Source organism: Bactrocera oleae, chromosome 2 (assembly GCF_042242935.1).
Source record: "Bactrocera oleae isolate idBacOlea1 chromosome 2, idBacOlea1, whole genome shotgun sequence".
Classification (NCBI taxonomy): domain Eukaryota; kingdom Metazoa; phylum Arthropoda; class Insecta; order Diptera; family Tephritidae; genus Bactrocera; species Bactrocera oleae.
Genome location: NC_091536.1, coordinates 12,624,134 through 12,640,395, shown reverse-complemented (window position 1 = coordinate 12,640,395; position 16,262 = coordinate 12,624,134). Strand labels below are relative to the sequence as shown.

Genomic DNA, 16,262 nt, shown 5'->3' with positions numbered 1-16,262 from the left:
CGCTTTTCCATAGTGCGAATATCCTGATGAAAGTTTTCTCTTTGTTCTTGGCTTATGACGCGTAAATTTTCTGGGAAGCGGTTTAACCCTTATGTTAGTAACCAACTTTACCGACGTCTTTTAGCAACCGGGTACCACGATCTGAGTATTATTATTATTTTGTTTATTTTCAAATACTAATAGTAAGTGACAATTTAAAGAAAAAAAATTAACAGCGTAGAATAAAAAAAAAACAAATAAAAAAAATGAACTAATTTACTTTTTTAAGTTAAAAAAACGACGATTTGAGAGCTCAAAATGAAATATTGAATTTTTTTAAGCTATTCACACAAATACACCGCGCTGGATACCCGGTTACTAACATAAGGGTTAAATGGCTCAAGAGCAAGTGTATCATGATGCTCATGTTACATCCTAGTTTCTGAAAGTGCAACATGAGCTGCTCAATGTGTTGAATGTGGTCTGGAGACTTGTTAATTTCTAAGAAATTTGGCACAACCCAAATAAATGCAATTGATAAAATGTTGTTTCTTTATTAGTTCCCTGGCTTAAGGACCGTGAAAAATATTAACTTTAATATTTTCTGTGCTTAACTTCGGTAATATTATACTGATCTATTTTAAACATTTGTTTAAAGCTTTTATAAAGTGTTTTATCAGACCTAACTTTATGTGAAGAGGGGGTAATATAACACGGCCTCTGGCTATTAGAGGAGCATTCATCACATTCATACTACCCGGTACTATTATAATATAATCATATTTTAAGATCGACTCATATCAGCCAGTTATGTTCTATGTATTTTATTTCAAAAGTAGTCCTAATATACCTTTTTTATGCAATCAGATGCATTTTAACGGCATTCTCTAAACATACATATAGTCACCACAAACAACACAAAAACTATTCCGCTCATTTAAATAAGTTCTTCATAATGTAAGTATAGCGGTTTATTTATGAAATTAAATATTTTTTGCCCTAAAAATAAATTATAGTTAGCTGAGTAACGATATTTCAAAAATTACCTGTATCACTAAAACTAGAGCTGCTAGAAAGAAACTCAGGATAGATTTGAATGACGTCAAATTAGTAAGAAACAGGAAACTAGGAACTCCATAAAACAAAAAAGTATAATTTTGTTTAACAGTGTAATGCATCAAAAAAATAACTGAACTAACATTGTAATTAAATTTTTTTATTTTGTGATTAGAAGCTTTTGGATTCGGTAAAAAGTGAAAGAAACTCTTAACTCAGATCGCCCCTATATTATTTTTCCGTTATTAATTTTTGGTATTTTATCTTTCGTTTTTAATCGGTTTCAACCTACGATGATTTTTTTTTGCTTTCAAAAGTGATTCACCCTGGTCTGCACACCGAAAGTCTAATTAAACATAATTTTTAAAATTGTAAACACAAATACCGGATTTAAAAATATAAAGAATGTTAATACCAAGTTTATAATTATAAATTCCAAAAAAAATATTTTTGAATTTACATTTTTTCGCGCTCATCGATTTTTTTCATATTATAATTCTCTGAAAATCGCGACATGTAATAGGTGTAAGAGCAACACAATTTTATTCAATTCACTTTGTTTTTTTAATTTTCAAGCCCGGGCGCTTAAATCGGAATCCGGACTATCCCGACCAAACCGGGACGAACGGTCAGCTAACTTTAGAGTCTAGACACTCGTAAAAATCTTAAAAATTTATAATAATGATTTGTCTTTACGGGCTTGAACTCAAACTCACTGATCTCTAAGATATCCAAATTTAATATTTTGTGTAATTATTTCGCTTATGGACTTGTTTTAAAAGCTTTTGCATTCTGCTTGAGGGAAATTCTGAAAAATTATCTATTATTAACACTAGAACTACGAAATATTTTACGATAATGTTATGATTTTTATTAAATATTGTAGAATAATATTATAGATTATTTTGTTTTTACGCTTTTAATTTTTAGACTGATTCTGAAAATTCTGATTCTGAAAATTGAAAAAGTTTTTATAAAAAAGAAACCGAATTAGTCGAAAACCAATCTATCAAACTTAAATTTGACTATATTTAAAAAAAAAAAAATTTAAAAGGAGGATAGTGGGCCTCACTTGAAACATTTTATTTTAAACTGAGATTTGTTTCCTAACCTCTAATGAGCTAATACCGAGCAAATATATATATATATATATACAAGTATATATATCCAGCGTTCCTTCCGTCACTACTGCTGTTTTCATTATCCTGTTACTTATTATTTATTATAGCATGTACTTACTTTTATACTGAAAGATATGTAGGCACTTATGACCGTCTATTTGTGAGTATAAATTTTTGATTACTCTGCCGCGTTTTGGCACAAAAGTTTGCCCTTTCTTCAATCTAACCTGTATATTTTTATATACCAAAGAATACATATACATACTCAACAGAAACCCATACATATTTATCTTTACCATATACAATTATTTTCCATCCATAAAGTTTTTAACCTCTTTTCGTTTCATTAAGCAATATCAACTTTTGTTTTAAATTTTTTTTTGTATATAAAAAACTGTTTATAGTTTAACACAATTAAAACTTTTTTTCGTCTGTATATTGACGGTCTTAACCTAAAACAAAGCAATGTACGTATTCAATGATCTTTACTAAAGAGTATAAAGGTGAAAACTCCGTTCAACATTTCGAAGTAACTTCGATCTCGTTTACATACCCATGCTAAATTAGTTGTTCGAGAAAGTCATGAGTCTATTAAAAAGGAAAAAAGCTTTCTGACGACTTTTGAAACTCAAGCCGACTGTATGTCATATAGCGTTAGTTGTATGGTTCGTGCTAGAAACACTACCAGATTAAGTTTTGCAAGTTTTGCCCGAAAGAAATGTAAAGCTGAAGCAAAACATCAAGAGAGGAGGTCAACACCGTATTGTGGAGGTCAACAGTACTTTCAGAGCCAAAGTGGGTCAAAATTAAAGTCATTTATCTTAGTTGTTCTTTGACTTCAACTGGAATTTCGAACTGTAACCGTCATTTTTTGAGGAATATTACAGATTAAATGTTTTTAAACGATTTTCTAAGTTCCCTTAATAAGTATAAGTGCTTAATTATTTGAAAAATTCTTAAATTATTCATAAGGTTCAAGGTTCAACTCAATGTTTTTCTATCCATATAATTCCATACAAAGTGCCACGGCTTGAAAATCGAATACGCATCAAAAGATATAATCTTAAGGGTATAATAATGTAATATTTCTAACGTTTTTTGCTTGCTTGGAATTTTGTGAGATGATGCAAAAATTTTGTTGTGTTTTTGAAACCATCATTTGAGACCATCTTAAGGGAATAATACTTTTTTATTTCTATCGCTTTTTGTTTGCTTGGGATTTGGTGAGATAAGCAAAAATTGTTTAGTGTTTTTGAGACTCTTAGCTGGCTGAGCTCATCTTTTAACCGAACTTACTAAATTCAATTGTTGTTGTTAAACAAGCATTTTTATCAAGCGTTCTCTTTCATGTAACTAGAAACTTATTTAGCTCAACTCAATCAACCATGTTAAGAGATGCGCTGAAATAACTGTTGCGAGTAATTGCGAAAATCTAAATTTCGAATGACAGACGAAGTAAATTTTTTCAGTCATTCTTCTTTTCTCTGATTCTCTGTAGGTAATTTAATTGCGATTCATGGACCGACTAGAAATGCATAAACAGTAAAGGAAAGTTAATCTCAACTCAACTCTGTAACAAGAACATGAAAAATCATAACCTAAAAAATCAAGAGCATAATTGTAGCCATGCAGACTATAAAGGTCACCATAAATTCTTAATGAAGTACCATAAAAGAGTGTTCGCAAAAGTGGCAAAAAAGCAACAACAGCGTAATACGAGTATTAAAGCACTAAAAAGCTAATGTTAATACAAATGAAAATGAAAAAGGGTTGAAGCGCAAAGACAAAAGCAAAAAAAAAAAAAATTAATAAATTCAAGTATGTCGGCCGCATGCCAGTTCCACCTTCTCGTTTTCTTTGCACCTATACGCCCTCTCCGCCTTCATTAAGCAATTATGGGTATGCGAGAAAACAGGCGGAAAGTTTTGATTTCATGCCGTCGCGTCGTTGGCAAGCAGTTTAGTTGACGACTTTAATTTCTTCTATTATGAACGCAAATGTTTTGGTTGATTAGTTGGAAATTTTTGTTATTGCCGCACTTTATTTTTCTTTTTGGAGTGAGTGCTTTATTTTTCCTAATGTTGAGTGAAAAACAAAGATTTTTAATTAAAACGTAATCAGTAAACAAGTCTGCTGGCGACATGCCGTTCATTGCGGCCAGCGTTGCCTCGAGTCAATTAGCTAATGTTTGGTATAGTTTCGCAGGTGTGTTTTTGCATTTGTAAATACTAAGAAAAATCGGTAGGTAAGACGTTACCATATTTAAAATAATACAATGGAGTTTAAAAGCTGAGGAAATATGCGAGGTTAGGAAAAAACTGTAGTGCGTATAAAGATTTATATAAATAAATGATCGGTGTGACGAGCAGAGTCGATTTAGCCAGGCCCGTCTGTCCGTGAGTCTGGGTATATGCGAACTAGTCTCTCAGATATCGATCTGAAATTTTGGACACGATCTTTTCTCTTCAAGGAGCTGCACATTTTTTGGAACCGCCGATATCGGTTCAGTATAGCATATATCTACCACAAATCTAACCAAAATAAAGTCCATAAAGTATTCCACACATTTTATATTTGATAAGATTACTTCACGAAATTGGGCATCAATTATTTCCTAGAGTAACGTTACAATTTCCGAACAAATTGTGAAACTTTTCTATTTGACGTAATATCTTCACGAAATTTGTCAGGAGTTATTTTCTAAGGCAACAATGTAATCTCCGAAGAAATTGTTCAGATCAGATCACTATATCATAAAGCTGCCATACAAATTCAATGATCGGAATCAATTTCTTGTAAGGAACCTTCGTATTTCTGAAGCGTATTATAGCTTCGGGTTTTTTTAAAAGTAAAATTTAAAATGTATTTAATTTAAAAAAAATTGGCACTTAATATTTCTTCATTTTTCATTCCAGCGCAACCCGATCAGCAGCAAATAGTAAAGTTACCAGTCTACAAATGAACTTTTGAAAATTTCTACAACAAAATAGTTAAAAAAATTACCAAAGTTTTGTGGAAAATATAAAAAAAAGCTAAATTCAATACAAAAAAGGGCAGAAAGTACAGGAAGAATTTGAATATACAAAAATTTAAGTGTTATATCCCAAAAATAACAACTAAAGTGTTGCAAACAATAAGATTTTAAAAAATATATCAGTGAAATAACAAATAAGGAATAAACAAATAAATATCTTTTCAATTAAAATCAGTTAGAAAACCACAGATAATAATAATAATAAAAAAAATAATTCATAGCAATCAACTACTTAAATATATAACTAAAACCATTGAAACCACAACAAAAATTGTCTGAATATAAATAAAAATAGAGAAAAGTGAATTTAATACAGATGTATCAATAATAGCAAAGATATAAAGAGCAAAAACTATAATTTACTGTAAAATATACTAAAATCAATAAAATTTTGAAAAATTCTGAAATACAAAAAAATTTTAAAGTATTGTAAATTTTGTCTAAAAACGTTAATAGAAATACTTACAGGTATTACCATAATTATCAAAAAATACGAATAAAGTGAAAATTAAAAAAATATATGTACTGAATTGTATAAAATCGAAAAAGTTTCAACAACTAAATACTTCACTTGTTTAACTATAAGCAACTAATAAATAAAGTGAAAACCAACAAACAGCTCAAGTTTGATATAGATAGAGATTGAAAAAAAAAATATTAATAAATAAAACATAAATATATATAAAAAAAAATAAAATCTGAATTTTTCACGCATGAAATTTACAGGTATTTATCCAACTAAAGTACTTAATGCGGGTTGTTACTAAAAAATATTTAAAATACATACCATTGCAAAAAGCAGCAAAAAGTGTTTGAATTATACAAAAATTGCAATCAAGTAATAATAAGTGAAAGAAAAATTTAATAATCGCGGGCAGTGTAAATTCAGTGAAAGAAAAAAATTCATAAATATAAGAAAATCAAATTATCTGTTAAAATTAACAAAATTGTGCACCAGAGCCAACAAAAATTACAAAAAAATAAGCGAATTATATTACACGTCAGTGTTTTTACCTTTAAAATTCAACTGCATTATATTAACAGCATCAGCAGCAAACAGCTAAATCAGTCAAGATGCTTTTCGAGAATCCCGCATTAGCCGCTAAATTACCATTCCCGTACAATGTGCCACCACCATTACAGGCGGCCGCCGCCGCAGCAGCAGTTCCAAATCTAAGGTAAGCACACTGGCATACTTACTTACTTACATTATCTTATCCTTATATACTTTCATACTTACATATATACTTACTTACAAACTCCGCATAGATTCGTACGCAAATTTCTGCTTGATAACTCTTTCAATTATTCAGCATTTAAGGTTAAAGCATAATAAACAACCTTGGAGTTTTGGCGTAAAGTTTTCTTTCACCTTTTGTTTAGCCCAAAGTTTTGACGAGTACATGTGTATAGGTATGTTCAATTTAGTTGGCAACAAGTTTGTCAGGCACATACGATTTAATATACCATATATGTACATATGTATTTGTACCTTAATTCTTGCTTAAATTGGTTAGACCTTGTACACATTCAACATAAACTGCAATTTTAACCATTCAATTTAATATTACATTCTTCAAATTCACTAATTTAACCAAGTTAGTTTAGGCTAATGTTCGGTCGTAGGATCTCACTTGGAGAGATATTTGTCCTTTGTGTTACCCATAAATATCGACAAAGCTTTTTGAGCTTACCACAAATTTACTAAGGCTGTTAATATCAATCCCAGCAACTTCGCTAGGTTCGCCAAAAAGTGTGTCTACCGAGATATTTAAATCTCAGTCTAGCAAAAACCAGGCAATAGAGGAGGAAGTGAAAAGATTATTCCACCTCGCTTTTTTCCATACAGCTTTCATGAAGAGCGTTTGTCAAAATATTTAGCCGCAACGCGTGTGAACCTATTGGACAGTGTTCAGTTTGAAGTCTGAAATTAGAGTTGATGGAGAGCTCCCGACAGAAGATTCCACCTCCTAATCTCCTTTTTAACTTCGATCCATACCTTATGTCTCAATCAACGTTATGATGACGGGAGAGGAGATCATTTAGCGTTACTCATTATGCATCGCGTGGAGGTGACCTACTTTACATCCCTTATCCAAGCTGGATTTTAGAATCTACAAAAATTGAGCCCTTTATACGAGGAAGGTCTGATTTTGACGGTTCAATAACTCCTATTTCTTTCTATTGTATATATTTTTAGTGGCCGGCCAATCGATATATTTTCGATTCAAAAATTTTATCTATAATCCCTCTATAGCACCAGCTTGTCCAGCGAAGATACTCGGACCCTCTTTCGAGAATTTAGAGCAACTTCTGTCTTCTCGATGTTGCCACTGAATTTATTTCATCAAGCTCACTCACACACTTATATTTCTCATAAAATAATATAATATGAATATCCGATTCTGTTCCGTATCGTATTTCCGACAGTTTTCTAAATGGATTTTGCAATTACTTTTCGAAGGCAACAGAGTTTATATTATGCTAATTTTATAGGTCCATAGGGAAAAAAATTAAAAGTTTAACTACAATAACATACATTTTAAGAGCGCGCATTTCCAAACATACGCGCATTACGTTAATTTTCTGTGTGAACTCAGCAGCTAACGTCGCTGACAGCACCGAAAACGTCACGAAACATTCTAGTCGTAACCACCTTACTTTACATGTGCCATGTGCTGGCATGTGGCAAGTAGCAAGAGCCATATGGCGTGCGGTGTTTGGCATGAGCTGCTGCTCTGCATCACGGTTGACTGCTCTATGTTACACTTTCCTTTTTCCACCACTTATTTTCTGTTATTCTCCATTTTACTGCTGGCAACCTCCTTTCTGGTGCTCTTCGCACGCTTTCCAACAATAGTGGGTAACTTTTGCCATTCTTCCATTTCATTCTACTGGCTGGTTATGCTCTTTTTTTTATTTATATTCGCTCGCTTCGACGCGATTTTAATATGTAAATTGGTATCACTTAAAGTAAATCATACTTCACCCGACCTCTCAGCATTTATTCGTCTTTCTGTTCTTTAATAAAATTGTTGGTGTTTCTTTTACTCGCTTTGCATGGCTGGTGCTGAGACTGAAGCTTACCGCGTTGGGTCGGTTGGTTAGTTACTCATCGCACTGACACTTTAAATGCAAAAATGTCAACTCTGGCCAAAGCAGCTGTTTTTTCTGTTGTGAATTTTCAATGAAAAATACACAGTTTTTATATAAGACATAGTAAAAATAAATCCATTAATTTTCCAATAGATGGCTTAAGTAATATGTACATACATATATCGTTTTGTATAAGTGCGACCGATTTATGCCATATGGCGTTTGAAAGAGATCAGGCTTCATACTAAAAAAACTGAAAATCGCCTTGTCCGACCGTCTTGGATACAAAAAGAAGCTCGATATATTAGTGCCACACGAGTTAGCGCAAAAAAAAAAAACGTTTGGGACCGAATTTTGCATTTGCAAATCGCAACAAAATCCATTAATTTCTGAAACGGCTTCTAACTGATGATAAAAATGTGTATGCGTATGTATGTGATACTGAGCGAATCGAGATCCGCCGGCGCAAACACTGCTTAAACCAGTTTTAACGGTCAGGAAGAATTTTCTATAAGTTTGTTGAGATTGGCAGGGAATTATTTACTATAAGTAACTCTACAAGTTCCACACGCTTTATTCGGAACTATGTTCTTTGTCAACAATGGCACCACCCAAAAAGAGTAATCCCCCAGAAGCGGCCAACTATGGCGACTAAAAGAGGAATTGTGTTCCAGCAGGCGTCACACATCCATAGCGACTCTTAAATTGTATACGACAAGCACCACTTAGAAAAACTTGGAGGAAATTAAATATTAGTTAAGAACTCTTCAATGATTGGCGTATAGAAGAGAGTTGTTGAAAAGAGTATTTAATTATTATTGTACTCTGCAGGCTTTATGCTTTCAAAATAATAGGTAAAGCTCGAATTTTTGTATACAGATAAATGTTGAAGGATGTTAAGGCTCAATTAGATGGCGTTTGTATTTTTTAACAAATGAATAAATCTTATAATATCGTCCGAAGTTAACAATTTATTTTCTTATTCTTTATAAAATTTATAATATCTCCGTAATGTGGTAATCGGACCGTATTATCGACCTATCTCACTTATTTTACTATCATATATGTATATTTATATATTATATAAGTTCCACGTTCGTAAATTGTTGAGATGCTTAGAGTTTTGTTTTTTTTTACATATTTTACAAGTGTGTCTCAAAAATATACCGAGAAAACCACATGATGTAAGATATTGTCAAAAGACATACTTATTTACTTTTGAAAATTGTTAAGAGACTTCGTTATTAGATTTGATCTAACACATTTGCTTTGATCTAACTTCATAAAATTTTCGTTTTTATTACCGATGGTATCTTTTAGTTGAGGTTAAATAGTTAAATTTGTATTTGAAAAATTTTTAAGAAGGCATTTTAAGGGTTAATACCATAAACCACAGCTTTGTTTTAAGATTTTTGCTATTGAAATTTTTGAGCTTCACTTTCCTTTGTTGACTTAGAAAGCGTAGTTAGGTCCCCGTCGAATTCAGTGGAATTCGAATCTAACCTCGGCGCTTAACAATTAGGTATACGCATGTATAGTTATGTTAGAGTAATAATATAATATTATATTAAGCGCTAATATTTTCCTGCAGGGTCACACAAATGTGCACAACTGCGTGTTAACACATCCAGTCGCCAAGTCATTTTATTTCGTTTAATGGAAAAGGAACTCTCTCTTATTATATATGTATGTAAATATCTCTCTTATTTTGTTTTTGGATCTTTAAACGATTTTCTAATTTTATTGCACTATTTTGTAAGAATGAATTTAAAAAGGAATAGGTTGCTACAACATTGATTTATATAAAATATTTACTATATAATATGTTATAAGTTTGTGTGTGTATATCTACCTAAGGAAATTATGCTGAATAGAGGTAAAATAAATATACAATTTTATATATTAATTGCTTATATGTACATATTTATTTATTTATATGTACATATGTATGTGTGCTTGTCAATTTCATACTCAGTTCCAATACTAAGCTTAATTGTTTCTTCTATGAATTGATTCAAAGTACAGAGGTGTATACATATAAATATAATTTTATGTAAATTGATGTGTGCCTTATGATTAAGTGTCTGTATGTATATCAATGATATGTATGTATTGTTGACAGTGCCTTAAAAAATATTCAATTACTAAAAAAGCAATAACAAAGACGCTTCTCATAAATTAGAGCGAACAGCAGTGTTGTTTAGACTTTTCAAGGTCATTTGTCTTATTTGATAATTATATGAGATAAATTTTGACTAGGCATATGTTCAGATGAGGGTTGTTACGCGATGAAATGATAAAATTAAACACATACTATATATTTGCGTGCTGATTTTTGCACTTGTAAGCTGAAATGTTTTTCTTTACCGATGAAATTAAAAACTGACATTGTTAAAATTTAACAGCTCGTTTCAACAAAATGAGTTTAGGCTAGTGTATTTCGCACAGGGTCATCAGCGCCTGTGAAATCCACAAATCTACAAGAACGGAAGCATAAATGTCTGTATTTAATATCGTATTTGTATATGCTGCAAAAAACACGTTAATTAACGGTTGCGTATTGGCGCGCTTAGACAAACGCTTTGCGCAGTGATAAAAATCTGTACGCATGCGCACATTTAAGAACACTAATTTTATTGCCCTGGCAATAAAATTGAAATATATGTGTGTATATAAACACTAACACTAGCATAAAGCACGAAAGAAATGAAAAAATACACAAAACTACAAAAAGATAAGTGAAAACAAAAATCAAGTTGTAAAAACGCCGCTGACGAATTATCAGTTCGCTCAAAGTCACGCGTTTATATTCATTTAAGCTTTTTCATACTCTCGCAACCTGTTGCTACAGTGTATAATAGTTTTGTTCACCTAATGGTTGTTTGTATCACCTAAAACTAATCGAGTTAGATATAGGGTTATGTATATATAAATGATCAGGATGAAGAGACGAGTTGAAATCCGGGTGACTGTCTGTCCGTCCGTCCGTCTGTCCGTCCGAGCAAGCTGTAACTTGAGTAAAAATTGAGATATCTTTATGAAACTTGGTAGACATGTTTCTTGGTACCGTGAGACGGTTGGTATTGCAGATGGGCGTAATCGGACCACTGCCACGCCCACAAAACGCCATTAATCAAAAACAAATAATTTGCCATAACTAAGCTCCGCAATAAGATACAAGACTGTTATTTGGTACACAGGATCACACTAGGGAGGGGCATCTGCAGTTAAAACTTTTTTTAAAAAAGTGGGCGTGGTCCCGCCTCTAATAGGTTTAATGTGCATATCTCCTAAACCGGTAATGCTATAATAACAAAATTCACTGGAAGCAAATTCTTTTAGAACCTCTACCCACAGTGTGAAAATAGTTGAAATCTGGTGGCAACTCCGCCCACTCCCCATATAACGGTACTGTTAAAAACTACTAAAAGCGCGATAAATCAAGAACTCTCTCTGGGATGGTATGAGATGACTTTATAGGAACCGCGTTCAAAATTAGACCGTGGGCGTGGCACCGCCCACTTTTAGGTGAAACCCCATATCTTGAGATCTGCTTAACCGGTTTCAACCAAATTCGGTACGTAACATTCTTCTCATATTTCTATGTTATAGTGCGAAAATGGGCGAAATCAGACTACAACCACGCCTACTTCTCATATAACACCATTTTAAATTCCATCTGATTCTTTCACTTTCCACTATGCATATCAAGCAACAATGATTATATCGGGGTAAAACTTTGCGTGAATAATACGTTTAAAGTATGCCACCTTGTGACAAAAAATTGTCTAAATCGAACCAAAACTGTTCAAGCCCCTAAGTACTAAATATGTGGACTCCAGTGCCTATAGTTGACTTTCTACCGAAAATATCAGTCAGTCCACAAAGAAATCTCAAACGAGTATACCATTTGACTTTGCGAGAGTATAAAATGTTCGGTTACATCCGAACTTAGCCCTTCCTTACTTATTTTCTTTAGCTCAAATAGCAGATTTCCATAGAATTAACATATTTTGGTGGATTTGCATATATTCCATATATATGTAGGTTCATAAAAATATGCCAGTAAAAAAACAGCAAATATGCGCTAGTAAAATCATAAAATCAGTTATACGAGCATTTGCGTATGTATTTATGTGTGCACGCGTCATAAACATCGTCGAGATCGAAAGTTAAAATACGCAACGACAACCAAATGCTATGTTACAGTCGAAATATTTTAATTAAAATATGTATACATTGAAATTGCTCACTTTTTTTTACTTTTTTTTATTTAGGAAATGTGATTTTTATACTTTCAGGGTCGCTTGCTAGATATGTGGCTTTTGTATATATATTTTGTAATAAAAGTTTTAACAAAAACGAAAAATATTGTTTAAAATTTGTACAATTTGAATTCAAGAAATGTTTTTCCGCTTTCCAATATTAAATATATCCAGTTTCACAAAAATATACTTTCCTGAGATTATCTGTAATCTCGCTTAATATATCAATGTGAACAATTTAGTATTTCAAGATAGTTTCCTTTATTAATTTCAAGTGCGGGAAGTTGGCTCTCTCGACAAAAATATGCGAATATTTCATACTTATCTACTCAACTTTCTTACTGATGAAGAGTTTTGGGGTGTTCTCGAACAATATCGCCATTGATCTTTTCAAGTTTAATTTTTTACAATTAAAAATTTTTTTTTTCTCTCTGTCGCCTCGACAAACCTTTGCAAGTGAACTTATTATCATTTCGAATAACTTTGCTCACTTATAGATCTTCTCTCTCTTCTAAAAACAATTGCAAATTTCTTCGAATATTATTTCCAAGTACTCGAGTTAGGTTTGTTTGGACCCAGCTTGTTGACTCACAAATCTTCATCTTTCACATTTGGTGCACATTTGATTGCTTATGACCATCACTCTTAAGAATTACGATGTGTTATCAAAAATTGTCCTATTCGTGATTAGATCAGAATAATTGTGGGCAATTAACATGTAAATGGCGCATTTACGCCCAAAAATTCATGTAAACATACAATACTTTCTCAGTCAAGGTATCCGGAATCTCCGCCGTCTTATATACCGTCATCACTTGGATTTCAAACGAAAATCGATAGGCTCCTAAAAACACCTCTAACCTTAGCGGCTGTTACAACAGAGGAAGCAATGAATACAGTTGAAAATTACTTACTTCAAGAGCATGTAAGTATATCAACATAATAAATATCCAAAGCTGAATGAAAGAAACAAATTGCTGGAAATACGAACAACTGAAATAGAATTCTTAACAACTCCTCAATACCTATTTACATACATAAATATGTATGTACTTACCATGTAATATATAAACAAAATTTAATAAGAAATATACACAAATAGTATTTACCCTTCCAGGCAACTACATATATATATAGTTAAAAAAATATTTGCTTCACCCGATTTTCTAGACAGTATCTTTGCTTGCCACTTCTGCCACATTTGCCAGTGGCTGCCTTCGCCTTGACATCCGCAAATTGCCAGCACAATTAAACTAATTACGCTAACGATTTGCTGTTTGGCTTTGCTGCATACAATTTAGTTAGCGTTGGGCATATGCGACATGGGGGGCTGGTGGTTAGGCGTGTCTTCGTCGCTGATAGCAACAGCTTTACATATTATAGTATGTTATTGCAGTTGATGATTGGCGGTTGTGTCGTTGTTTTGTTTTTGTTTGTCGCTCTAATGTTTTGATAAATGAGTAATAGTTGCAGCAATAGAAAATAATTTGGACAAGGAATTATACTTCGAAATTGAATGGGGTTTCAGAGTGTTAGAGCGCCGAATCTATCTTCTATAAATAATTCCATACGAATGTTGTAAATCACATGCTTAGTCCATAAAAGGTGTCAAAGATCATCAGTTTAAAGAAAATCAGTAGGCAACTGAAGGTCGAGAAAATGCATTTATTGCATTCTGTGCCTCCTGAAAACCGTTTAAAAACCTGCTACATAATTTGCAGGAGGAAGTGAAGTTTCTCCTACAAGCATTTAATAAAGTCTCCAGAAATTGAACTCCAGTTCGTTATGAACCCATTTCTTAATAGATTTTTAGTCAGACAAAAAAACTGGGTGCTAATTCAGCATTCTGGGTTAAAGTCTACACCTAAAAATAGTCCGACTTCCCTTCGAAACCGCAAATTATTCTTACCATGGTAATGAAATCTGTATATCATGAAGCATACTTTTAATTAAATGGGTACGTTAACAAATAAAATATTCACATTTGGAGTGATGATAATTCACAAGCCTTTGTTGAGACGCTGTGCTCTATGGGCGGAGAGAAGGATTCGCCCATATTTCTTTAAAAATGAAGCCGACCATAATTCACATCGCTGGACTATTTTCTGTGGGCTTATGTGAAGTCGCTTGTCACTTGCCATAGCATATATTGAGTTCAAAATTTCATTAGCTGTCGGCGGTACTTCTGATATTTTTCCAGTTTAAGAATACCTTAAGTATTTGGTTTTCTATTTTCCCTCTAACACGGAGTGCATTATGAAAAAACAAACTGCAGAGTCTTTCGTGTTGATTTCTTAAAAATAATTACCAAATTATACCAGTATGTTTCTCACACTCTAGTTATGGAATTTCATTTACATTTGTCAAAGTAAATATTATTTTTAAAAAATATTTCGAAACCAAAATAGTTTGACAACACTTAAAATAAAATTAAGTGAAAGAACAACTGCACGAAATTGCGTATGAATAAGTTCTAGCAAAATTTGATGAATTTCCTTTCTTCACACACACACACACACACACATATATAGACCTGAGTGGAATAACAGCTGGTTTGAAGTGTTCAAGCATTCGGGAAAACAAAAGCAAATGAACTAGTAGCAGAGTGTTGATAATCCCAAACGACAACAACGAAATCGCTGCGTGACGAATGGTCATGCGGCATGGCAAACGCTGCCGCAACAACAACTACACTGCAAAAAACACGTGCACATACACACACGAACACTTATGGTAGACATGGCCACTTTTCAGCTGCACGCGCTCAAGCTTTTTGTGCGCCATTGAAAATAAGCAGGCGAAAAAGCAAAAAAAAAAAAATCAAAAAAAAAAAAACAGAAAACACACACTCACACACAAATGAAATGAAAAGGAAAATGAAAATGTAAATTAGACGTAGCGATGCGCAACGCTTTGTGCTGTGGGCTGACTTTGAGCGTTGACGTTGGCGCGCCAAAGCAAAATACTCGCAGCACCGACATTTTGGCCGCGTGCATTTGTTGCCATTTATTACTGTCACTTTAAATCCAATCAACGTTGCGTCTATTTCCTTGTTGTCTTGGGCGCCGGTCTCGAGCGCTTCAAATACCCTATTTTACATACTTATGTAAGGAATGGCTTGTGATTTGTTTTCTTATTATGATTGTTTTTATGCTCTGTTTTTGTTGTTGAGTATATTATTCTGCTGCTTGTTATCGACATCTATGTATTTGACGCTCGCCTTAGTTTGTTACACCCAGAACAGAGTATATTAAGTTTGTCACGAAGTTTGTAACATACAGAAAAAAAAAGTAGCAGACCTTAAAAATATATATGTACATATATACATATATAAATGATCAGCATGACGAACTGAGTCGATTTAGCTATGTCCTTCTGTCTGTCCATCGGTATATACGGGAACTAATCTCTGAGTTTTTGAGATATCGATTTTAAATTTGGCATCGAACCTTTTATCACTAAGAAGCTGCTCATTTGTCGGAATGGCCGTTATCGGACGACTATAGCATATAGCTGCTATACAAACTGAACAAGCAGAATCAAGTTCTTGTATGGCAAACTTTTGTATTTGTGAAGGGCATTATAGCTTCGGTGCAACCAAAGTTAACGTTTTTTCTTATTTTTATACCCTATTATGCTATAAGCATAAAGCTTCGTTGCAGCCGAACTTAACGTTTCTTTTTGTTTTAAAAATATTTTGAACAATATATA

The 16,262-nt window shown here is 32.8% G+C and overlaps 1 protein-coding gene across 2 annotated transcripts in view; it reads left to right on the top strand.

Annotated features, from left to right (window-relative positions):
- Positions 1 to 5,864: 5,864 nt before the first annotated feature.
- Positions 5,865 to 16,262, top strand: part of msi (RNA-binding protein musashi) — a 308,511-nt gene continuing 298,113 nt past the window's right edge. For both annotated transcript variants that reach the window (XM_070109355.1, XM_036378152.2), the window contains exon 1: positions 5,865 to 6,368. In XM_070109355.1, coding sequence (XP_069965456.1) covers positions 6,265 to 6,368 — 104 coding nt within the window. In that variant the 5' untranslated portion in view covers positions 5,865 to 6,264. The remainder of the gene's footprint in view (positions 6,369 to 16,262) is intronic.